The sequence below is a fragment of the Oncorhynchus mykiss genome, chromosome 5 (genome assembly GCF_057628025.1).
Source record: "Oncorhynchus mykiss isolate SJ-2025 chromosome 5, ASM5762802v1, whole genome shotgun sequence".
NCBI lineage: Eukaryota > Metazoa > Chordata > Actinopteri > Salmoniformes > Salmonidae > Oncorhynchus > Oncorhynchus mykiss.
The window spans coordinates 40,759,036-40,785,043 of record NC_143026.1 but is presented as its reverse complement, the minus strand read 5'-3'; the positions used below and the strand labels follow the sequence as shown (position 1 = coordinate 40,785,043).

Here is a 26,008-nt window from a genome sequence, read left to right as displayed (position 1 = left end):
AATATGGTTCAAAATACTTTTAAAAGTCATAAATATATTTAAGTTAAGTGAATCATTCATCAGTGAAACCAATAAAATGTGACCTGCTTTAAGTACAGCACCACTAATATCTCAGGACTGTGGACTCCATCCAGCTTGTTACTGAACTACCTGATTTAGAAGCTGGCTGGAGTGACGTCACCACTTCCCTGCAGTGTGTCACCCAGTGGAGAACTGTGGAAATGACAGGAAAGTTCCTGAAGACACTGGAGCTCCAAGTGGCAGCATATAAAAGCTGTGAAACTTCCCCTGCCGAGACAGAAACCAATACATCCAACACTGAGCACACAAGACTCAACACTCAACATTGACTGAAGATGCTGTGTTCCCGAGGATTCCAGTCTTCCCTCAGCCCATTAATGGACTTCTACTGGCCTGTGCGCAGTCTATGGCCAGAGGTCCGACCTCTTCTCAGCCAGCGGGATCTATTACAGAGAAACCTGCTAGAGATCAAGAGCAGTCTGGAGCTTATGGCAAAACTCCAGCAGCAGATCTTTGAAGAGTTGGACAATGTCCCGTCCTCTTTGACCATCCAACCAGTCTCCTACAAGCATGATAAAGATGGAGAGGGCTTTGCCCTGACACTGGACACTAAAGACTTTTCCCCAGAGGAGCTGTCTGTCAAGCAGGTGGGCAGGAAGCTGAAAGTCAGTGGGAAGACAGAGAAGAAGCTGGATGATGGGGAAGGCTCCTACTCGTACAGATGCCAAGAGTTCAGACAAGAGTTTGATCTGCCTGAAGGGGTGAATCCTGAGACAGTCACCTGCTCCCTGGCTCATGACGGGAAGCTCCACATTCAGGCACCAAAGAATCCATTATCTTGTGAGGATGAGGTGGCAGAGAGAGTGGTGCCCATCAACTGTAGCCTGGATGTGAAAACCCCACAATTCCTGTCAAAGACAGAGGGAAGCATCACCGACACACAGAAGAAACAAGAGAACACCATTTCACAAGAGGACTGATTTTTATTTCACTGGATGAAACATTTTCTAATACATATTTTTCATGTTATGAAACTGTATGCATTTACATTTCATATCTTGTAACAATCAATATGATATGCTTTTTAATTTAATCAATAAAATATACCATTTGACAGAATATTGCAGTTGTTATGATCTCTTCAACGGATATCAACATAATGACCTTTATTTCTCATCAAAAGTTAACATTCCAAAAGGCTCACTGGCCTGACATTTTTCAATGATCATTTTCAATAAATCCAATTTTCAAAAAGCTCTCCTGAAAATGTTCTGATTCTAACATGTTTATGACATGTTTATAAACCTGACTTCTGAAAACAAATGTCATGTGGACTTGTCAGGATTTGCAATGTAGGCCTTTTTGAGCAAGTGTCCTGTTTTAGATCATTGAATGTGAGTGAATAGTTTCCACAACTAGAAAATATTGTTTTTAGTTATTAAAAAACAGATGTAAATATATGATAAACATAATGCCGGACAAACATTTTTTCCGTTTTCAACAATGTTAAAGGAACAAAAAATCGACACATGACCAATTTCATAATGCTGTACAATCTGAATTTCTTTCTAAAAAATATGATTTCTCCGTGGATTATTTTAGAATGTGTTCAATTACATTTGGACCTTTCTTGCAGTGACGCCTGTGGTGAAAACTCTTTAAAACGTAGCTTGTGATCTTTTGTCCAATTTTGTTCGACTTTGCTGATGCTATTGCATGTCACAGAATATGCATTGCAAATGATCCATCAATACTGTAAATGTGAAAAGCAATATGGTTCAAAATACTTTTAAAAGTCATAAATATATTTAAGTTAAGTGAATCATTCATCAGTGAAACCAATAAAATGTGACCTGCTTTAAGTACAGCACCACTAATATCTCAGGACTGTGGACTCCATCCAGCTTGTTACTGAACTACCTGATTTAGAAGCTGGCTGGAGTGACGTCACCACTTCCCTGCAGTGTGTCACCCAGTGGAGAACTGTGGAAATGACAGGAAAGTTCCTGAAGACACTGGAGCTCCAAGTGGCAGCATATAAAAGCTGTGAAACTTCCCCTGCCGAGACAGAAACCAATACATCCAACACTGAGCACACAAGACTCAACACTCAACATTGACTGAAGATGCTGTGTTCCCGAGGATTCCAGTCTTCCCTCAGCCCATTAATGGACTTCTACTGGCCTGTGCGCAGTCTATGGCCAGAGGTCCGACCTCTTCTCAGCCAGCGGGATCTATTACAGAGAAACCTGCTAGAGATCAAGAGCAGTCTGGAGCTTATGGCAAAACTCCAGCAGCAGATCTTTGAAGAGTTGGACAATGTCCCGTCCTCTTTGACCATCCAACCAGTCTCCTACAAGCATGATAAAGATGGAGAGGGCTTTGCCCTGACACTGGACACTAAAGACTTTTCCCCAGAGGAGCTGTCTGTCAAGCAGGTGGGCAGGAAGCTGAAAGTCAGTGGGAAGACAGAGAAGAAGCTGGATGATGGGGAAGGCTCCTACTCGTACAGATGCCAAGAGTTCAGACAAGAGTTTGATCTGCCTGAAGGGGTGAATCCTGAGACAGTCACCTGCTCCCTGGCTCATGACGGGAAGCTCCACATTCAGGCACCAAAGAATCCATTATCTTGTGAGGATGAGGTGGCAGAGAGAGTGGTGCCCATCAACTGTAGCCTGGATGTGAAAACCCCACAATTCCTGTCAAAGACAGAGGGAAGCATCACCGACACACAGAAGAAACAAGAGAACACCATTTCACAAGAGGACTGATTTTTATTTCACTGGATGAAACATTTTCTAATACATATTTTTCATGTTATGAAACTGTATGCATTTACATTTCATATCTTGTAACAATCAATATGATATGCTTTTTAATTTAATCAATAAAATATACCATTTGACAGAATATTGCAGTTGTTATGATCTCTTCAACGGATATCAACATAATGACCTTTATTTCTCATCAAAAGTTAACATTCCAAAAGGCTCACTGGCCTGACATTTTTCAATGATCATTTTCAATAAATCCAAATTTCAAAAAGCTCTCCTGAAAATGTTCTGATTCTAACATGTTTATGACATGTTTATAAACCTGACTTCTGAAAACAAATGTCATGTGGACTTGTCAGGATTTGCAATGTAGGCCTTTTTGAGCAAGTGTCCTGTTTTAGATCATTGAATGTGAGTGAATAGTTTCCACAACTAGAAAATATTGTTTTTAGTTATTAAAAAACAGACGTAAATATATTATAAACATAATGCCAGACAAACATTTTTCAATTTTCAACAATGTTATAGGAACATAAAATCGACACATGACCAATTTCATAATGCTGTACAATCTGAATTTCTTTCTAAAAAATATGATTTCTCCGTGGATTATTTTAGAATGTGTTCAATTACATTTGGACCTTTCTTGCAATGACGCCTGTGGTGAAAACTCTTTAAAACGTAGCTTGTGATCTTTTGTCCAATTTTGTTCGACTTTGCTGATACTATTGCATGTCACAGAATATGCATTGCAAATGATCCATCAATACTGTAAATGTGAAAAGCAATATGGTTCAAAATACTTTTAAAAGTCATAAATATATTTAAGTTAAGTGAATCATTCATCAGTGAAACCAATAAAAGGTGACCTGCTTTAAGTACAGCACCACTAATATCTCAGGACTGTGGACTCCATCCAGCTTGTTACTGAACTACCTGATTTAGAAGCTGGCTGGAGTGACGTCACCACTTCCCTGCAGTGTGTCACCCAGTGGAGAACTGTGGAAATGACAGGAAAGTTCCTGAAGACACTGGAGCTCCAAGTGGCAGCATATAAAAGCTGTGAAACTTCCCCTGCCGAGACAGAAACCAATACATCCAACACTGAGCACACAAGACTCAACACTCAACATTGACTGAAGATGCTGTGTTCCCGAGGATTCCAGTCTTCCCTCAGCCCATTGATGGACTTCTACTGGCCTGTGCGCAGTCTATGGCCAGAGGTCCGACCTCTTCTCAGCCAGCGGGATCTACTACAGAGAAACCTGCTAGAGATCAAGAGCAGTCTGGAGCTTATGGCAAAACTCCAGCAGCAGATCTTTGAAGAGTTGGACAATGTCCCGTCCTCTTTGACCATCCAACCAGTCTCCTACAAGCATGATAAAGATGGAGAGGGCTTTGCCCTGACACTGGACACTAAAGACTTTTCCCCAGAGGAGCTGTCTGTCAAGCAGGTGGGCAGGAAGCTGAAAGTCAGTGGGAAGACAGAGAAGAAGCTGGATGATGGGGAAGGCTCCTACTCGTACAGATGCCAAGAGTTCAGACAAGAGTTTGATCTGCCTGAAGGGGTGAATCCTGAGACAGTCACCTGCTCCCTGGCTCATGACGGGAAGCTCCACATTCAGGCACCAAAGAATCCATTATCTTGTGAGGATGAGGTGGCAGAGAGAGTGGTGCCCATCAACTGTAGCCTGGATGTGAAAACCCCACAATTCCTGTCAAAGACAGAGGGAAGCATCACCGACACACAGAAGAAACAAGAGAACACCATTTCACAAGAGGACTGATTTTTATTTCACTGGATGAAACATTTTCTAATACATATTTTTCATGTTATGAAACTGTATGCATTTACATTTCATATCTTGTAACAATCAATATGATATGCTTTTTAATTTAATCAATAAAATATACCATTTGACAGAATATTGCAGTTGTTATGATCTCTTCAACGGATATCAACATAATGACCTTTATTTCTCATCAAAAGTTAACATTCCAAAAGGCTCACTGGCCTGACATTTTTCAATGATCATTTTCAATAAATCCAAATTTCAAAAAGCTCTCCTGAAAATGTTCTGATTCTAACATGTTTATGACATGTTTATAAACCTGACTTCTGAAAACAAATGTCATGTGGACTTGTCAGGATTTGCAATGTAGGCCTTTTTGAGCAAGTGTCCTGTTTTAGATCATTGAATGTGAGTGAATAGTTTCCACAACTAGAAAATATTGTTTTTAGTTATTAAAAAACAGATGTAAATATATGATAAACATAATGCCAGACAAACATTTTTTCCGTTTTCAACAATGTTATAGGAACATAAAATCGACACATGACCAATTTCATAATGCTGTACAATCTGAATTTCTTTCTAAAAAATATGATTTCTCCGTGGATTATTTTAGAATGTGTTCAATTACATTTGGACCTTTCTTGCAATGACGCCTGTGGTGAAAACTCTTTAAAACGTAGCGTGTGATCTTTTGTCCAATTTTGTTCGACTTTGCTGATACTATTGCATGTCACAGAATATGCATTGCAAATGATCCATCAATACTGTAAATGTGAAAAGCAATATGGTTCAAAATACTTTTAAAAGTCATAAATATATTTAAGTTAAGTGATTCATTCATCAGTGAAACCAATAAAAGGTGACCTGCTTTAAGTACAGCACCACTAATATCTCAGGACTGTGGACTCCATCCAGCTTGTTACTGAACTACCTGATTTAGAAGCTGGCTGGAGTGACGTCACCACTTCCCTGCAGTGTGTCACCCAGTGGAGAACTGTGGAAATGACAGGAAAGTTCCTGAAGACACTGGAGCTCCAAGTGGCAGCATATAAAAGCTGTGAAACTTCCCCTGCCGAGACAGAAACCAATACATCCAACACTGAGCACACAAGACTCAACACTCAACATTGACTGAAGATGCTGTGTTCCCGAGGATTCCAGTCTTCCCTCAGCCCATTGATGGACTTCTACTGGCCTGTGCGCAGTCTATGGCCAGAGGTCCGACCTCTTCTCAGCCAGCGGGATCTATTACAGAGAAACCTGCTAGAGATCAAGAGCAGTCTGGAGCTTATGGCAAAACTCCAGCAGCAGATCTTTGAAGAGTTGGACAATGTCCCGTCCTCTTTGACCATCCAACCAGTTTCCTACAAGCATGATAAAGATGGAGAGGGCTTTGCCCTGACACTGGACACTAAAGACTTTTCCCAAGAGGAGCTGTCTGTCAAGCAGGTGGGCAGGAAGCTGAAAGTCAGTGGGAAGACAGAGAAGAAGCTGGATGATGGGGAAGGCTCCTATTCTTACAGATGCCAAGAGTTCAGACAAGAGTTTGATCTGCCTGAAGGGGTGAATCCTGAGACAGTCACCTGCTCCCTGGCTCATGACGGGAAGCTCCACATTCAGGCACCAAAGAATCCATTATCTTGTGAGGATGAGGTGGCAGAGAGAGTGGTGCCCATCAACTGTAGCCTGGATGTGAAAACCCCACAATTCCTGTCAAAGACAGAGGGAAGCATCACCGACACACAGAAGAAACAAGAGAACACCATTTCACAAGAGGACTGATTTTTATTTCACTGGATGAAACATTTTCTAATACATATTTTTCATGTTATGAAACTGTATGCATTTACATTTCATATCTTGTAACAATCAATATGATATGCTTTTTAATTTAATCAATAAAATATACCATTTGACAGAATATTGCAGTTGTTATGATCTCTTCAACGGATATCAACATAATGACCTTTATTTCTCATCAAAAGTTAACATTCCAAAAGGCTCACTGGCCTGACATTTTTCAATGATAATTTTCAATAAATCCAAATTTCAAAAAGCTCTCCTGAAAATGTTCTGATTCTAACATGTTTATGACATGTTTATAAACCTGACTTCTGAAAACAAATGTCATGTGGACTTGTCAGGATTTGCAATGTAGGCCTTTTTGAGCAAGTGTCCTGTTTTAGATCATTGAATGTGAGTGAATAGTTTCCACAACTAGAAAATATTGTTTTTAGTTATTAAAAAACAGACGTAAATATATGACAAACATAATGCCGGACAAACATTTTTCAATTTTCAACAATATTATAAGAACATAAAATCGACACATGACCAATTTCATAATGCAGTACAATCTGCATTTCTTTTCTTCAAAATATGATTTCTCTGTGGATTATTTTAGAATGTGTTCAATTACATTTGGACCTTTCTTGCAATGACGCCTGTGGTGAAAACTCTTTAAAACGTAGCTTGTGATCTTTTGTCCAATTTTGTTCGACTTTGCTGATACTATTGCATGTCACAGAATATGCATTGCTAATGATCCATCAATACTGTAAATGTGAAAAGCAATATGGTTCAAAATACTTTTAAAAGTCATAAATATATTTAAGTTAAGTGATTCATTCATCAGTGAAACCAATAAAAGGTGACCTGCTTTAGGTACAGCACCACTAATATCTCAGGACTGTGGACTCCATCCAGCTTGTTACTGAACTACCTGATTTAGAAGCTGGCTGGAGTGACGTCACCACTTCCCTGCAGTGTGTCACCCAGTGGAGAACTGTGGAAATGACAGGAAAGTTCCTGAAGACACTGGAGCTCCAAGTGGCAGCATATAAAAGCTGTGAAACTTCCCCTGCCGAGACAGAAACCAATACATCCAACACTGAGCACACAAGACTCAACACTCAACATTGACTGAAGATGCTGTGTTCCCGAGGATTCCAGTCTTCCCTCAGCCCATTGATGGACTTCTACTGGCCTGTGCGCAGTCTATGGCCAGAGGTCCGACCTCTTCTCAGCCAGCGGGATCTACTACAGAGAAACCTGCTAGAGATCAAGAGCAGTCTGGAGCTTATGGCAAAACTCCAGCAGCAGATCTTTGAAGAGTTGGACAATGTCCCGTCCTCTTTGACCATCCAACCAGTCTCCTACAAGCATGATAAAGATGGAGAGGGCTTTGCCCTGACACTGGACACTAAAGACTTTTCCCAAGAGGAGCTGTCTGTCAAGCAGGTGGGCAGGAAGCTGAAAGTCAGTGGGAAGACAGAGAAGAAGCTGGATGATGGGGAAGGCTCCTATTCTTACAGATGCCAAGAGTTCAGACAAGAGTTTGATCTGCCTGAAGGGGTGAATCCTGAGACAGTCACCTGCTCCCTGGCTCATGACGGGAAGCTCCACATTCAGGCACCAAAGAATCCATTATCTTGTGAGGATGAGGTGGCAGAGAGAGTGGTGCCCATCAACTGTAGCCTGGATGTGAAAACCCCACAATTCCTGTCAAAGACAGAGGGAAGCATCACCGACACACAGAAGAAACAAGAGAACACCATTTCACAAGAGGACTGATTTTTATTTCACTGGATGAAACATTTTCTAATACATATTTTTCATGTTATGAAACTGTATGCATTTACATTTCATATCTTGTAACAATCAATATGATATGCTTTTTAATTTAATCAATAAAATATACCATTTGACAGAATATTGCAGTTGTTATGATCTCTTCAACGGATATCAACATAATGACCTTTATTTCTCATCAAAAGTTAACATTCCAAAAGGCTCACTGGCCTGACATTTTTCAATGATAATTTTCAATAAATCCAAATTTCAAAAAGCTCTCCTGAAAATGTTCTGATTCTAACATGTTTATGACATGTTTATAAACCTGACTTCTGAAAACAAATGTCATGTGGACTTGTCAGGATTTGCAATGTAGGCCTTTTTGAGCAAGTGTCCTGTTTTAGATCATTGAATGTGAGTGAATAGTTTCCACAACTAGAAAATATTGTTTTTAGTTATTAAAAAACAGACGTAAATATATGACAAACATAATGCCGGACAAACATTTTTCAATTTTCAACAATATTATAAGAACATAAAATCGACACATGACCAATTTCATAATGCAGTACAATCTGCATTTCTTTTCTTCAAAATATGATTTCTCTGTGGATTATTTTAGAATGTGTTCAATTACATTTGGACCTTTCTTGCAATGACGCCTGTGGTGAAAACTCTTTAAAACGTAGCTTGTGATCTTTTGTCCAATTTTGTTCGACTTTGCTGATACTATTGCATGTCACAGAATATGCATTGCTAATGATCCATCAATACTGTAAATGTGAAAAGCAATATGGTTCAAAATACTTTTAAAAGTCATAAATATATTTAAGTTAAGTGATTCATTCATCAGTGAAACCAATAAAAGGTGACCTGCTTTAGGTACAGCACCACTAATATCTCAGGACTGTGGACTCCATCCAGCTTGTTACTGAACTACCTGATTTAGAAGCTGGCTGGAGTGACGTCACCACTTCCCTGCAGTGTGTCACCCAGTGGAGAACTGTGGAAATGACAGGAAAGTTCCTGAAGACACTGGAGCTCCAAGTGGCAGCATATAAAAGCTGTGAAACTTCCCCTGCCGAGACAGAAACCAATACATCCAACACTGAGCACACAAGACTCAACACTCAACATTGACTGAAGATGCTGTGTTCCCGAGGATTCCAGTCTTCCCTCAGCCCATTGATGGACTTCTACTGGCCTGTGCGCAGTCTATGGCCAGAGGTCCGACCTCTTCTCAGCCAGCGGGATCTACTACAGAGAAACCTGCTAGAGATCAAGAGCAGTCTGGAGCTTATGGCAAAACTCCAGCAGCAGATCTTTGAAGAGTTGGACAATGTCCCGTCCTCTTTGACCATCCAACCAGTCTCCTACAAGCATGATAAAGATGGAGAGGGCTTTGCCCTGACACTGGACACTAAAGACTTTTCCCCAGAGGAGCTGTCTGTCAAGCAGGTGGGCAGGAAGCTGAAAGTCAGTGGGAAGACAGAGAAGAAGCTGGATGATGGGGAAGGCTCCTACTCGTACAGATGCCAAGAGTTCAGACAAGAGTTTGATCTGCCTGAAGGGGTGAATCCTGAGACAGTCACCTGCTCCCTGGCTCATGACGGGAAGCTCCACATTCAGGCACCAAAGAATCCATTATCTTGTGAGGATGAGGTGGCAGAGAGAGTGGTGCCCATCAACTGTAGCCTGGATGTGAAAACCCCACAATTCCTGTCAAAGACAGAGGGAAGCATCACCGACACACAGAAGAAACAAGAGAACACCATTTCACAAGAGGACTGATTTTTATTTCACTGGATGAAACATTTTCTAATACATATTTTTCATGTTATGAAACTGTATGCATTTACATTTCATATCTTGTAACAATCAATATGATATGCTTTTTAATTTAATCAATAAAATATACCATTTGACAGAATATTGCAGTTGTTATGATCTCTTCAACGGATATCAACATAATGACCTTTATTTCTCATCAAAAGTTAACATTCCAAAAGGCTCACTGGCCTGACATTTTTCAATGATCATTTTCAATAAATCCAAATTTCAAAAAGCTCTCCTGAAAATGTTCTGATTCTAACATGTTTATGACATGTTTATAAACCTGACTTCTGAAAACAAATGTCATGTGGACTTGTCAGGATTTGCAATGTAGGCCTTTTTGAGCAAGTGTCCTGTTTTAGATCATTGAATGTGAGTGAATAGTTTCCACAACTAGAAAATATTGTTTTTAGTTATTAAAAAACAGATGTAAATATATGATAAACATAATGCCAGACAAACATTTTTTCCGTTTTCAACAATGTTATAGGAACATAAAATCGACACATGACCAATTTCATAATGCTGTACAATCTGAATTTCTTTCTAAAAAATATGATTTCTCCGTGGATTATTTTAGAATGTGTTCAATTACATTTGGACCTTTCTTGCAATGACGCCTGTGGTGAAAACTCTTTAAAACGTAGCTTGTGATCTTTTGTCCAATTTTGTTCGACTTTGCTGATACTATTGCATGTTACAGAATATGCATTGCAAATGATCCATCAATACTGTAAATGTGAAAAGCAATATGGTTCAAAATACTTTTAAAAGTCATAAATATATTTAAGTTAAGTGAATCATTCACCAGTGAAACCAATAAAAGGTGACCTGCTTTAAATACAGCACCACTAATATCTCAGGACTGTGGACTCCATCCAGCTTGTTACTGAACTACCTGATTTAGAAGCTGGCTGGAGTGACGTCACCACTTCCCCTTCAGTGTGTCACCCAGTGGAGAACTATGGCAATGACAGGAAAGTTTGTTTGGCCATCCAACCAGTCTCCTACAAGCTGGATAAAGATGGAGAGGGCTTTGCCCTGACACTGGACACTAAAGACTTTTCCCCAGAGGAGCTGTCTGTCAAGCAGTTGGGCAGGAAGCTGAAAGTCAGTGGGAAAACGGAGAAGAAGCTGGGTGATGGGGAAAGCTCCTACTCTTACAGATGCCAAGAGTTCAGACAAGAGTTATATTTGCCTGAAGGGGTGAATCCTGAGACAGTCACCTGCTCCCTGTCTCACCATTATTTCTCATCAAAAATGAACTTTCCACATTGATGCACCAAATAATCCCTTTTCTGCTGAGGAGGAGGTAGCTGGGAGAGTGGTGCTCATCATCTGTTGCCTCAATGTGAAGATGCCACACTCCCTCAGCTCACAGACAGAGGGCAGCACCACAGAAGACAGAACCACAGACACACAAGTATCAATTGTCTATGGACAAAATACATATTGCCTAAAGCCTGGCCTCAAGTATTATTCATAGACTATCTTGTTTTGCTAATTAATTCTCTAAATGTCATTACATGTTTTTATTAGATTGTCTCTGAAATAATGTCTTTCTGTCGTTTTGTTACACAATAAAATGTTCAGTACACTTCTAATAGAGTTGTTCAATTCCCTCGTTGAAATTAAAGATAATATTACAGTATTTTTTAAATAGGCAAGTCAATTAACAACAAATTCTAATTTTCAATGACTGCCTAGGAACAGTGGGTTAACTGCCTTTTCAGGGGCAGAATGACAGATTTGTACCTTGTCAGCTCAGGGGTTTGAACTTGCAACCTTGCGGTTACTAGTCCAACGCTCTAACCACTTGGCTACCCTGCCACCCACCAAGTATGCTAGCTAGAGGAAACTATATTTAACATTTTGGATGGATCCAAGCCCATATTTTTGTTCATGTATAAGGAAATCATTATTGACTTAATCAGGAAAATCCTGTAAGTTCATTAAAACCTCACCAGACCTTTCATTTCAATTACATGTTCATGTCCTGGGATCATTTCCTGGTTGGTCACCTTTTTGATGTAGAGTATTTACACTCCTCATAATGTTTTACTTACATTGTGTTGAGAAATAGTTCAGATATGGCAGGGTCTCTTCAGCGATATCATGGTGACTGGTGGGAACACTACTACCACTCAACTCCTGTGACCCTCAGACATTCTCTAGCGTAGTTTGAAGAGTGTGAATATGACACTAACATAGACACACACAGACCATACAGTACATATGTACCCGGAACCTGTTTGCGCTCATTTTGACTAACTACATTACTCTTATAAAACTCAACTCTGTTATAATATCAAAACATAGTCTTTCAATCCACTAATTGATTTTCAAGACATGTATTGAAATGGCAGCAAAACCAGGCCAGGGAATACCCAGCATACCCACTCCAGGGACACAATTTTAAAAAAAACTTTATTGAACATGCTAAAATATTGGCTTTACATTCCATGCCATTGATAATTATTGACGTTGAATTCATCAAATTTGACAAAATAGTTATTTCATTGAGATAGTACAGAAATGATGGTATTCATGGGAGTTATTTTTATTTTCCAAACATAAAATGAATGGTTACAGCAATATCATGAATGAGTCATCGTAATCAGTCCTTCTTGGGCTCTGCCTCCACAGCAGTGCTCTCAGTGGCAGCCCCGGGTGATGTTAATGCTGATGAACAAGTGATAGGAACCACTCTCTCATTGCTTTCCGTCACAGCAGCCACTTTTGGTGCCTGAATCTGTAGCTGTCCATCATTCAAAGAGCAGGTGACTGTCTCAGGATTCACCCCTTCAGGCAAGTCAAACTCCTGTTTAAACTCCTGGCATCTGTAAGAGAAGGAGCCTTTCCCGTCGTCCTGCTTCTTCTCCGTCTTCCCACTGACTCTCAGCTTCCTGCCCACCTGCTTGACAGACAGATCCGCTGGAGAAAAGTCTTTAGTGTCCAGTGTCAGGGCAAAGCGGTTGTTTTCTTTCCCCATCTGGAAAGCGATGGGCTTGAAGTCAGTTAAAGATAATGGGCCATCAATGTCTTCGAAAATCTTTTGGTGGAGTCGTTGCATATATTCCATATTGTGCCTCATCTCCTGCATGTTTCGCATCATTTCCTGCTCCATCTGGAAGAAGAGAGGCCGGGTCTCTGGCCAGAGGCTGCGGACAGGCCAGTGGAAGTCCATGAAGGGGCCCATTGGGCTCATTGGGTTGAGGGAAGACTGCATCATGCTGGGGCAAAGCATATTCAAAATCGAATCTGCGTCGTTTCTGCTAGTTGGTCTCTTCTCCCTGATTGTGTCTCCGCGAGCTTCTGTCCCCAGCAGACTAGGGCTCACAGCTTTTATACTGTCAAATGGAAAGTTCCAGTAGCATTCCTCCGACTCCAACGTCTGAGTGTTATGACTACGCAACTTTTGTCATTCTCCAAAACAAGCCCTGGGTAATAGTGCAGTCTGACTGCCAAATGCCTTAGGGATATATCGTTGTTCTATTTACAGAGTGGCCGCTGAAGCAGGTCAGAGTCGCAGGGCCACATAACGTCCTTTAAATAAGAGTAGCCTCCAAAGTGAGCAAGTAATCTACAACAGCTGCTTTGTCATGCTGTCATTTCTGTCCATGAATAACCTTTCCCCCATGACAACACATCCAAAGTTTTCCTGAAATCACTGTACTTATGAGGATAACAGTTATAACATATGGTTCTGCCTTAAAAGTGATACAGACATAAAAGGAATTACAAGTGCCCTTCCCCTTATTGATATGACATGTAGTAAATGTATTAACATTGTAATAATGTAGCTTGAGTCAGTATTCAATTTCCCTCAACCATCTTCTTGGATGTGACTCTGAAATTGACACCCACTGACAACATTGCTTCCTTACTCTGTCTTTAAATATAGTGTTGTGTTTGTTGAGAGAACATCACACGACCCAAAAATTATTCATAGTGTGTATTCATAGTGTGCACAATGAGTCACAATCTATAATGTAATAATATGCTCGATTTGAATGTACAAAAACAGCTAAGACCCTATTTCCAGCAACTTCTCCAAGTTAATTAAATATTTCAAAGGAAACTTGATCTGGACACAGATTAATGCCATGTCCGATCAATAAATGTTAAGGAACATACAGGAAGTTGCTATATGAGAAGAAGGAGTTACTGTCTTCCTATACCATGGCATCAGATGAAACACACTGAGCCTTTGTGTCACGTTCGCTGTCTTCAAACTCCCTGTCATAAATGAGCCAAGGCACAGCGTCCATGTAATTCCACATCTTTAATCGAACTGAAATCTTCACAAAAAAACAAGTAAACAGAAACAGACCGTGTCGCAACCATGGCGCACTCAAACACTCACAGAAAATAAATAATTACCCACAGACACATGTGGGGAAAAAGGCTGCCTAAGTATGATTCCCAATCAGAGACAACGATAGACAGCTGCCTCTGATTGTGAGCCATCCCCGGCCAACAAAGAAACAGACCAACTAGAATGCCCACCCAAATCACACCCTGACCTAACCAAATAGAGAAATAAAACGGCTCTCTAAGGTCAGGGCGTGACACTTTTGAAGGAGCAGCTAGAGGGCTGAATCTAAATCAGGACTATGACACGAGACAGGGATCATCAACTAAATTCAGCCACGGGACGATTTTTTCTTGAGCGGATGGTCAGGGCCCCGGAACATAATTAAAACTAATTTGTACTGTTGTGGAAAATTACTAAATTAGTCTTGCTATCCCACTTTACTACTTAAAAAATTGTCTCTTGTCATAGGCTAGTGTTTTTTCTAACATGATAAAAACTTGCCTTTGTGTGACTTAGTCATTAGACTGGACGTATAGCTAAGATCCGTTTGAGTGTGACAGCAGCATGTGAGACATCCGTTGGATTTACTTAAGAACACCTGCTCTTTCCATGACATAGACTGACCAGGTGAATCCAGGTTAAAGCTATGATCCCTTGTTGATGTCAATTGTTAAATCCACTTCAATCAGTGTAGATGAAGGTGAGGAGACAAGTTAAAGAAGGATTTTTAAGCCTTGAGACAATTGACACATGGATTGTTTATGTGTGCCATTCCGAGGGTGAATTGGTGAGACAAAAGATTTAATTGCCTTTGAACAGGGTATGGTAGTAGGTGCCAGCGGTACCAGTTTGTGTCAAGAACTACAATGTTGCTGGGCTTTTCATGCTCAACAGTTTCCTATGTGTATCTGGAATGGTCCACCATCCAAAGGACATCCAGCCAACTTGACACAACTGTGGGAAGCATTGAAGTCAACATTTGACACCTTGTAGAGTCCATGCCCCAACGAATTGAGGCTGTTCTGAGGGTAATGGGTATTCCTAATGTTTGGTATACTCAGCGTACGTGGTAATACTTTGTAATAGATTTCCAAAATGTAAATAACTTGGAGATGATTTGCTGGAGTTTTTACAGGCTTTTACGTCCGTTGGTTTACAAAAAAACAAAAAAAGTATCAAATAATTTGGCCCACAGACTGCCAGTTGGGGGAAGCCTGACATAAGATATCTGGGTTTTCACAGACCTTTGTTAGGGTTACAGCAGGTCCTTTTCAATTACTTGATAAAGACTGTGACTTAAATATTGTATGTGAAATAAGTTAAAACCTTTGTGCTTTTTGTTGGTACACAAAAAAACATATATTTTGCACATTTTTATTGGGTCACAAAACTAAACATATAAGACATAATTCCAGAGATGTTATAAAAAACATATGACAAAAAAACAAAGACAAGATTAGAAGCCTGTCTATTCATTTTCCTGTGTGTCTGTGGTGCTGTCTTCTGTGGTGCTGCCCTCTGTCTGTGAGTTGAGGGATTGTTGCATTGTCACATGCAGGCTACAGTTGATGGGCACCACTCTCTCAGCCACCTACTCCTCAGCAGATAATGGATTATTTGGTGCATCGATGTGGAGCTTCCTGGGAGCACAGCATCTTCAGTCAATGTTGAATCTTCTTGCTCTGAGATGGCACTGTATTGGTTGCATTGGTTTCTGTCTCAGCAGTGGGAGTTTCACAGCTTTTATGCTGAACAAAAATATAAACGCAACATTGGACGTACAGCCATATTCTCAAAAACGACGTTGGAGGCAGTTTGTGGTAGAGAAATTATAATTATATTCTCTGACAACAGTTCTGGTGGACATTCCTGCAGTTAGCATGCCAATTGCATGCTCCCTCAAAACCTGAGACATCTGTGGCATTGTGTTGTGTGACAAAACTGCACATTTTAAAGTGGCCTTTTATTGCCCCCAGCACAATGTGCACCTGTGTCATGATCATGCTGCTTAATCAGCTTCTTGATATGCCACACCTGTCAGGTGGCTGGATTATCTTGGCAAAGGAGAAATGCTCACTAACAGAAATGTAAACAAATGTATGCATTTGAGAGAAATAAGCTTTTTATGTGTATGGAAACTTTCAGGTATTTTTTTTATTTCAGCTCATGAAACATGTGATTAACACTACATGTTGCGTTTATATTTTTGCTCAGTGTTTATCCTGCCACTTGGAGCTCCAGTGTCTTCAGGAACATTCCTGTTTTTGCCACGGTTCTCCACTGGGTGTCACCCTGCACATGAGTCATTTTCTTTATCTGTTCAGTAATAGAAGAAGCAGGGCACATATTCCAAGTCCTTTATCTGTGTTGAGTACATTTTCTTCCCTGTGTGTTTCCCAGCACTCCAGGTCAAGAGTACTTCTCCCATAATTGTACCTTATACACGCCAAAAAACCATAGGCTTACAATGTTGAAATGGGTAAGACCGGAATGGTTGCAGAATGTACATTTTCACCATTGTCACTATAGACTATAGTTATTCAAATAGCTTTCATTTTTTCATATGTAATTTGCAAGGCTCTGAATGTCAAGGCAGAAAAAGTAATCAGGCCAACCTGACTGACACTGAATTCAACTGCTCATTGAAAATGTAATTTTCTATTTAAGTCATGCAATAAAGTGTTTTTTTTTTCTGAAACGGATTTTGCCTGTTAGATATGTTTCATATTCTCGTCCATTTCAATATCAGTACAGGCAGTCCTGCCTGCTGGTGATTCAGGCTACTTTAGATTAAGTGAAAAATGTGATCTGCATAGGGAAATACTGTGGATGACTCATCGTGCAGTACGTGCACACTGAATTTCACAGACGAGAGGGAAATTGTGTTCAGTGAAATGAATCTTCCTTAGCATATATGACAGTCTATTTCTGCTATTTTGAGGGTTGCGTACAGTGCAAAAAATGTAAAGGTTGATTATAATATAGCTATAGTAGCTGTTAGAAGTTATACACACTATTGTCTCTGACACTAAAAACATAAGATATCAGACCATGGAAGTTATAAAACCATTGAATTTGCTGTGCATGTGTAGGAGAGAAAGTCTCACCCATGTCATGCCTAGTTATTCGGTTGAAAGAGCAAAAATAAACTGTTATGGCAATTGAATAACAAGCTCTTTAATCAGACAATTTGATTAAACCATAGGCTGTGTAAAAAAAAACGATTAAAAAAACGTTTTGAAAGCCAGTTCTAAAAATATTTTCATGGGCGACTTTCACTGCTGACATTAGAAACCGGAAATTAGCGTCTCCGCTTCCAGGAAGTTTAGCCAATATATTTTTTGTTGCCAGTGGGACTGCTGTAAAAATGGCGGCGTCTCGTCGCTCTTCCCAACAGCAAAAGCAGAGCATATCCTCGCCACCTCGCAGTATTTCTCTTTCACTCACTCCTCCGGAGTCTCCTCCCGTTCCCTGTGGTGGCATAATTTCGGTGCTAGCGGGTGCTGAAGTAGACAGTGCCGGGGATCCAGAGTTAACTCCGGCCTCCCCCAATATCCCCGCCCCGGCCCTAAGCAGCAGCAGCTCCACTACCACCGGGGGTAGCAGCAGCGCTGGCTCTAGTCCTGACTCAGATAGCAATAGCAGCCCCGGGGGCAGCGACTGCGGGACTTTCAGAGAGCTGTTTGAAGCCTGTCGTAATGGGGACGTATCGCGGGTGAAGAGGCTGGTGGATACGGTTAACGTGAATGCCAAGGACATGGCTGGGCGGAAATCCACTCCGCTACACTTCGCTGCAGGTAACGTCGATGGCGAATGTTCGCTACGAGCTGGTTTGTTTAGCTAACATAGCTAGCCAACGAACGTTACTTGAGTAAATTGCTAACTAACTAGCTACATTTTCTGAGGCTAACTTCTGCAAGCTAAATTGTTAGCTAACAAACTTCGCGTACTAGTTAAGTAACGTTAGGCTAACTTGTTGAAAATGCCGAGCCAACTAGCCTACATTTAGACTCAGGGAGGGGTTGGTAAAGTAACTCAACTCCGCGATGATTTCATCCACGGAGTTAATCGTAGATACGTTTTTTAAATTAACCTCCGACTCGTTCGAGTTGATATGCACTAGATACTTAACAAAAAATTGAAATTATTCGATACAACTTTACCATGTACCAATGTTTGTTTTCTATTGTTGCTTGCGTTTTCTTTATTTGATTTAAAAAATATATAGTTTAAGTTTTTAATTAAACGTTAATCAAATACCACCACCGAGTTTAACTTAAAAAAAAAAAACTTTTTTGAGATTCTATTGGAACATGTTCTGCGTTTCCACCGTAGAGAAAAAATATTGAGTACACCTTCCAGTGGTTGTATATATTAATATGCACGTATTATTAAAAAGTGTGGATTTAAGCAAATAAATGACAAGGACAAACAGAGGACAAGGTATATCGTGCTCAACTCCGTGGATGAAGTCATTGTGGAGTTGAGGTACTTTGCTAGGGGAGGGAGCACTGTATTAGCCAGCAAGTTGTAAGCAAAACACACAGGCCTTTCCAGGCAGAAAACGTGGTACAAACATTATTGGGCACAGATAACAGCACAAAGGGCAAGAAGGTAGAGAGACAACAATACATCACGAGCAGCCACAACTGTCAGTATGAGTGTCCATGATTGAGTCTTTGAATGAAGAGATTGAGATAAAACTGTCCAGTTTGAGTGTTTGTTGCAGCTGCAGCGACCTGAAAAGAGGAGCGACCCAGGGATGTGTATGCTTTGGGGACCTTTAACAGGGGCGGCAGGTAGCCTAGTAGTTAGATCGTTGGACTAGTAACTGAAAGGTTGCAAGGTCGACATGGTAAAAAAAACAACAGAATGTGACTGGCAGAACGGGTGTCGTATGTAGAGGATGAGGGCTGCAGTAGATGTCTCAGATGGGTGGGTATAATTTGTGGAACATTCCAACGGGTATTTGTTCCAAAAACTTCGTAAATAACAAGGTTGCCAACAATAAGAATAAGATACCAGGCTAGGGAGATGGCTATTTTAATGAGGTTTTTTACTCACCATATTTATTCTGAAAAATGTCTGTAGTAACTCTGGTAGCCTATCGACAAACATTAAGAATAAGCTATATGGTGAGTTAATGCCTATTCGGTATTTAGGTGGATTGATCATGTTACTTTGTATGCATTGTTTGTTGGCAACCTTGTACTTTACGAAGTTTTTGGAACAGATTCCTATTGGAATGTTCCACAAATTATACCCACCCATCTCAGATAGGGGGGGAGTGAGGCCTAAGAGGGTTTTATAGATAAGCTTCAACCAGTGGGCCTTGCGACGGGTATACAGAGATGACCAATTTACAGAAGAGTGTAGATTGCCGTGATGTGTCCTATAAGGAGCATTGGTGGCAAATCTGATGGCCGAATGGTAAAGAACATCTAGCCGTCCGAGAGCACCCTTACTGCCGATCTATACATTGCGTCTCCGTAATCTAGCATGGGTAGGATGGTCATCTGAATCAGGGTTAGTTGGGCAGCTGGGGTGAAGAGGAGCGATTACAATGGAGGAAACCAAGTCTATTTTTAACTTTAGCCTGCAGCTTACCATACTGATTTAGTATATGTGATACACAACCAGTATGTCTTATCAGAAAAAACGATAAAATATGTTCAACAATGATTACAGGTTGTGTTTCACTGTTTTAGAGACCCATTTGTGTAAGGAGGAAAAACACTTTGCACAATCTTTCCACTTTTTAGGATTTGGGAGGAAGGATGTTGTGGAGCACCTCCTTCAGACTGGGGCCAACGTTCACGCCTGTGATGACGGAGGTTTGATCCCTTTGCATAACGCCTGCTCCTTTGGTCACGCAGAGGTGGTCAGCCTGCTCCTCTGTCAGGGCGCCGACCCAAACGCCCGGGACAACTGGAACTACACACCTCTCCACGAGGCTGCCATCAAGGGCAAAATAGACGTGTGCATCGGTAAGAAACATCTACGACGACATGCAACTTTTATGCTTACCTTGCATTTTGTGCTGACTTTACACACTTGAATCACATTTAAAATAGTCCTAGCTATCTTTGAATCCAAATCTAAGGCTCCTGTGTTATGAACAGCTTAATTAACAAATCAAATTTATTTATAAAGCCCTTCTTACCTTAGCTGATATCTCAAAGTGCTGTACAGAAATCGAGCCTAAAACCCCAAACGGCAAGCAATGCAGGTGTAGAAGCACAGTCGCTAGGAAAAACTCCCTAGAAAGGCCAGAACCTAGGACGAAACCTAGAGAGGAACCATGAGGGGTGGCCAGTCCTCTTCTGGCTGTGCCGGGTGGAGATTATAACAGAACATATAATAGCCTAACTGCTGTAGAAAGTGATAGGAGAGTCTATGGTCTGTTGCTCTGCTGCTGCGTATTGTATCATCAAGTCTTACAGTCAGGTTATTTTGCCCTGAAACGAACATGTCACCCCTAGTGATCTCAACAGAATCACATCTCAATGACATAATGACATTTTCTGACCAGCCCATAATGGTCTGGCCCTAACAGTCTCCCTGTCTCCAGGGAGGAAGCCAGACACCATTGAAAAGAACATCAGGCCAGATCCATTTCTCGGGGCAGAAACTAGAGCCACAGTCCCTTCTCTGTCACTTACTTTGACCTACAGTGCCTTTCGGGAAATTATTCAGACTTTTCCACTTTTTGTTCCGTTACAGCCTTATTCTTAAATGGATTAAATAAAAACAATTCCTCAGAAATCTATACAGAATACCCCATAATGACAAAGCGAAAACAGGTTTTTAGAAATATTTGCAAATGTATAAAAAAACAGAAATGCCTTATTTTCATAAGTATTCAGACAATTTGCTAGGAGACTTGAATTTCAGCTCAGGTGCATTTTGTTTCCATTGATCAATGCTTGATGTTTCTATGGCTTGATTGGAGTCCACCTGTGGTAAATTCAATTGATTGGACATGATTTGGAAAGGCACACACCTGTCTAAAGTCCCACAGTTGACAGTGTATGTCATTGCAAAAACCAAGCCATGAGGTTGAAGGAATTGTCCGTAGACCTCCGAGACCTCCGTGTCAAGGCACAGATCTGGGGAAGGGTACCAAAACATTTCTGCAGCATTGAAGGTCCCCAATAACACAGTGGCCTCATCATTCTGAAATGGAAGAAGTTTCTAACTACCTAGAGCTGACTGTCCGGTCAAATTGAGCAATTGGGGAAGAAGGGCCTTGGTCAGGGAGGTGACCATGAACCCGATGTTAACTCTGACAGAGCTCTAGAGTTCCTCTGTGGAGATGGGAGGATCTTCCAGAAGGATAACCATCTCTGCAGCACGTTACCAGTAAGGCCTTTATGGTAGAGGGAAAAGACGGAAGCCACTCCTCAGTAAAAGACACATGACAGCCCGCTTGGAGTTTGCCAAATAAAAGGCACCTAAAGACTGTCAGACCATGAGAAACAAGATTTTCTGGTCCGATGAAACCAAGATTGAACTCTTTGGCCTGAATGCCAAGCGTCACTTCTGGAGGAAACCTGGCACCATCCCTATGGTGAAGCATGGTGGTGGCAGCATCATGCTGTGGGGATGTATTTCAGCGTCCAGAGCTCTCAGAACCCTTAGACTGGGGTGAAGGTTCACATTCCAACAGGACAACAACTCTAAGTGCACAACCAAGACAACGCAGGAGTTGCTTCGGGACAATCTTTGAATGTCCTTGAGTGGTCCAGCCAGAGCCCGAACTTGAACCCGATCTAACATCTCTGGAGAGACCTGAAAATAGCTGTGCAGCAACGCTCCCTATCCAACCTGACAGAGCTTGAGAGGATCTGCAGAGAAGAATGGGAGAAACTCCCCAAATACAGATGTGCCTAGCTTGTAGCGTCATACCCAAGAAGACTCGATGCTGTGATCACTGCCAGAGGTGCTTCAACAAAGTACTGAGTAAATGGTCTCAATACTTATGTAAATGTGATATTTCAGTTTTTTATTTGAATAAATTAGCGCAAAAAAATACTGTTTTTTATCTTTGTCGTTATGGAGTAGTGTGTGTAGATGAGGACGAATAGTTTTTTAAATCAAGTTTAGAATAAGGCTGTAACGTAAGAATGTGGAAAAAGTCAAGGGGTTCGAATACTTTCCAAAGGCACTGTATATATTGGCAATAGTTTATTTTCTACCATTGCTGTAATGGAATTATCCCTGCATTGACCAAGTGTTGAGACACGAGTTGTCTATATGCCTTCAGAGCGTGTGCTTTTTAGCATCTGGTTCTTTGAATTATGCTTGACTACTATATTTGTTGGCTCTTGAGAATGAAGTTTCTTGTTGCAGTCTCTCTGCTGTGAAATGTGCATCGTGGCACAGGGATGAGCACGTTATTCTCTCTGGTGGGCAATGATCTGAATTAAGTTGATGTGCCGTACTCCGATTAAAACTTCCTCTCGACTTTGATGGTTCTGTTGTCTTTCCAGACATTTATTATTGAGAATATTTGACAAATTTCTTATTAAGAAACTATAGTTTTGGCAAGTCAGTTAGGACATCTACTTTGTTCATGACACAAGTAATTTTTCCAACAATTGTTTCCAGACAGATTATTTAACTTATAATTCACTGTATCACAATTCCAGTGGGTCAGAAGTTTACATACACTTAGTTGACTGTGCCTTTAAACAGCTTGGAAAATTCCAGAAAATTATGTCATGGCTTTAGAAGCTTCTGATAGGCTAATTGACATAATTTGAGTCAATTGGAGGCATACCTGTGGATGTATTTCAAGGTCTACCTTCAAACTCAGTGTCTCTTTGCTTGACATCATGGGAAAATCAAAAGAAATCAGCCAAGACCTCAGAATTGTTTTTGTAGACCTCCACAAGTCTGGTCTTCTTTGGGAGCAATTTCCAAACGCCTGAAGGTATTACGTTCATCTGTACAAACAATAGTACGCAAGTATTAACACCATGGGACCATGCAGCTGTCATACCGCTCAGGAAGGAGACGCGTTCTGTCTCCTGGAGATGAACATACTTTGGTGCGTAAAGTTCAAATCAATCCCAGAACAACAGCAAAGGACCTTGTGTAGATGCTGGAGGAAACAAATATCCACAGTAAAACAAGTTGTATATCGACATAACCTGAATGACCACTCAGCAAGGAAGAAGCCACTGCTCCAAAACCGCCATAAAAAAAGCCTTTTGTACTTTTCTGAGAAATGTCCTCTGATCTAATGAAACAAAAATATAACATTTTGGCCATAATTACCATTATGTTTGGAGGAAGAAAGGGGGAGGCTTGCAAGCCTGAAGAACACCATCCCAACCGTAAAGCACAGTGGTGGCAACATCATGTTGTGGGGGTGCTTTGCTGCAGGAGGGACTGGTGCACTTCAGAAAATAGATGGCATCATGAGGTGGGAAAATTACGTGGGTGTTTTGAAGCAACATCTCAAGACATCAGTCAGGAAGATAAAGCTTGGTCGCAAATTGGTCTTCCAAATGGACAATGACCCCAAACATACTTCCAAAGTTGTGGCAAAATGTCTTAAGGACAACAAAGTCAAGGTATTGGAGTGGCCATCACAAAGCCCTGACCTCAATCCTATAGAAAATTTGTGGGCAGAACTGAAAAAGCGTGTGCGAGCAAGGAGACCTCCAAATGTGACTCAGTTACACCAGCTCTGTCAGGAGGAATGGGCCAAAATTCACCCAACTTATTGTGGGAAGCTTGTGGAAGGCTACCCAAAACATTTGACCCAAGTTAAACAATTTTAAAGCAATGCCTCCAAATACTAATTGAGTGTATGTAAACTTCTGACCCACTGGGGATGTGATGAAATAATTAAAAGCTTAAATCATTCTCTCTACTATTATTCTGACATTTCACATTCTTAAAATAAAGTGTTGATCTTAACTGACCTAAGACAGGGAATATTTCCTAGGATTAAATGTCAGGAATTGTGAAAAACTGAGTTTAAATGTATTTGGCTAAGGTGTATGTAAACTTCAGACTTCAACTGTATATTGTGAGGGTCTGATTCTGATGACATAATGATCGATGCGTGACTGCCATTTGACAATTAAAATTATCAATAATGTCATCACGTAGACTAGCATACCCGCACTGTATCTGCAAGCTGTTGTCTTGAGCGCACGTACCAAGACCAGAGTAGGCACATTATTATTAGAATTATTTTGTAAAACTTTTTTTAGTGTGTAGAGCAGCTTTAATATTGCAGATAGAATCGACAATTTATCAATGTAATTGTCTGCCTAATTTCCCTTCCCCCATAGAGTGGGGCAAAAAAAGTATTTAGTCAGCCACCAATTGTGCAAGTTCTCCCACTTAAAAAGATGAGAGGCCTGTAATTTTCATCATAGGTACACTTCAAATATGACAGACAAACTTTTTTTTTTAAATCCAGAAAATCACATTGTAGGATTTTTAATTTATTTGCAAATTATGGTGGAAAATAAGTATTTGGTCAATAACAAAAGTTTATCTCAATTCTTTGTTATATACCCTTTGTTGGCAATGACAGAGGTCAAGCGTTTTCTGTAAGTCTTCACAAGGTTTTCACACACTGTTGCTGGTATTTTGGCCCATTCCTCCATGCAGATCTCCTCTAGAGAAGTGATATTTTGGGGCTGTTGCTGGGCAACACGGACTTTCAACTCCCTCCAAAGATTTTCTATGGGGTTGAGATCTGGAGACTGGCTAGGCCACTCCAGGACCTTGAAATGCTTCTTACGAAGCCACTCCTTCGTTGCCCGGGCGGTGTGTTTGGGATCATTGTCATGCTGAAAGACCCAGCCACGTTTCATCTTCAATGCCCTTGCTGATGGTAGGCTTTGTTACTTTGGTCCCAGCTCTCTGCAGGTCATTCACTAGGTCCCCCCGTGTGGTTCTGGGATTTTTGCTCACCGTTCTTGTGATCATTTTGACCTCACGGGGTGAGATCTTGCGTGGAGCCCCAGATCGAGGGAGATTATCAGGGGTCTTGTATATCTTCCATTTCCTAATAATTGCTCCCACAGTTGATTTCTTCAAACGAAGCTGCTTACCTATTGCAGATTCAGTCTTCCCAGCCTGGTGCAGGTCTACAATTTTGTTTCTGGTGTCCTTTGACAGCTCTTTGGTCTTGGCCGTAGTGGAGTTTGGGGTGTGACTGTTTGAGGCTGTGGACAGGTGTCTTTTATACTGATAACAAGTTCAAACAGGTGCCATTAATACAGGTAACGAGTGGAGGACAGAGGAGCCTCTTAAAACCTCTTGGAACTACCGCTCCCGGATCCGGGAGAATTGTCATCAACTGACACTAATTAGCATAACGCAACGGATAAAAAATATTACTAGAAAATATTCATATTCATGAAATTACAAGTGAAATATATTGAATCACAGTTTAGCCTTTTGTTAATCTCCCTGTCATCTCAGATTTTGAAATTATGCTTTACAGCCAAAGCAAGACGAGCATTTGTGTAAGTTTATCGATAGCCTAGCATAGCATTATGCCTAGCTAGCAGCAGGCAGCTTGGTCACCAAAATCAGAAAAGCAATCAAATTATATAGTTTACCTTTGATGAGCTTCGGATGTTTTCACTCACGAGACTCCCAGTTAGATAGCAAATGTTCATTTTTTTCCATAAAGATAATTTTTGTAGCCGAAATAGGTC

General features: G+C 40.8%; 8 protein-coding genes across 8 annotated transcripts in view; 7 read left to right on the top strand and 1 right to left on the bottom strand.

The window, feature by feature from the left end:
* Positions 1–223: 223 nt before the first annotated feature.
* On the top strand, positions 224–1,140 carry LOC149983273 (heat shock protein 30). Its single transcript, XM_090234810.1, has one exon. It carries the CDS (start codon positions 357–359, stop codon positions 999–1,001), a length of 645 nt encoding a protein of 214 aa, XP_090090936.1. The 5' UTR covers positions 224–356; the 3' UTR covers positions 1,002–1,140.
* An 874-nt stretch (positions 1,141–2,014) lies between these two features.
* Positions 2,015–2,931, top strand: LOC118964591 (heat shock protein 30). The gene has a single exon (XM_036977489.2). It carries the CDS (start codon positions 2,148–2,150, stop codon positions 2,790–2,792), a length of 645 nt encoding a protein of 214 aa, XP_036833384.2. The 5' UTR covers positions 2,015–2,147; the 3' UTR covers positions 2,793–2,931.
* An 875-nt stretch (positions 2,932–3,806) lies between these two features.
* On the top strand, positions 3,807–4,721 carry LOC149983272 (heat shock protein 30). Its single transcript, XM_090234809.1, has one exon. The coding sequence runs from the start codon at positions 3,938–3,940 to the stop codon at positions 4,580–4,582; it is 645 nt and encodes a 214-aa protein (XP_090090935.1). The 5' UTR covers positions 3,807–3,937; the 3' UTR covers positions 4,583–4,721.
* Positions 4,722–5,571: 850 nt separating this feature from the next.
* LOC118964590 (heat shock protein 30-like) lies at positions 5,572–6,512 on the top strand. Its single transcript, XM_036977488.2, has one exon. It carries the CDS (start codon positions 5,729–5,731, stop codon positions 6,371–6,373), a length of 645 nt encoding a protein of 214 aa, XP_036833383.2. The 5' UTR covers positions 5,572–5,728; the 3' UTR covers positions 6,374–6,512.
* An 876-nt stretch (positions 6,513–7,388) lies between these two features.
* On the top strand, positions 7,389–8,303 carry LOC110515957 (heat shock protein 30-like). The gene has a single exon (XM_021594659.3). It carries the CDS (start codon positions 7,520–7,522, stop codon positions 8,162–8,164), a length of 645 nt encoding a protein of 214 aa, XP_021450334.3. The 5' UTR covers positions 7,389–7,519; the 3' UTR covers positions 8,165–8,303.
* Positions 8,304–9,185: 882 nt separating this feature from the next.
* On the top strand, positions 9,186–13,321 carry LOC110523810 (heat shock protein 30). The gene has a single exon (XM_090234808.1). It carries the CDS (start codon positions 9,311–9,313, stop codon positions 9,953–9,955), a length of 645 nt encoding a protein of 214 aa, XP_090090934.1. The 5' UTR covers positions 9,186–9,310; the 3' UTR covers positions 9,956–13,321.
* Positions 12,411–13,244, bottom strand: LOC110523808 (heat shock protein beta-11). The gene has a single exon (XM_021602844.3). It carries the CDS (start codon positions 13,242–13,244, stop codon positions 12,615–12,617), a length of 630 nt encoding a protein of 209 aa, XP_021458519.2. The 3' UTR covers positions 12,411–12,614.
* Positions 13,322–15,683: 2,362 nt separating the features above from the next.
* LOC110523807 (poly [ADP-ribose] polymerase tankyrase-1) overlaps positions 15,684–26,008 on the top strand; it is a 115,145-nt gene continuing 104,820 nt past the window's right edge. The window contains exons 1-2 of the mRNA XM_021602843.3: positions 15,684–18,112; positions 20,078–20,302. Of these exons, the coding sequence (XP_021458518.3) occupies positions 17,683–18,112; positions 20,078–20,302 (655 nt within the window). The 5' untranslated portion in view covers positions 15,684–17,682. The remainder of the gene's footprint in view (positions 18,113–20,077; positions 20,303–26,008) is intronic.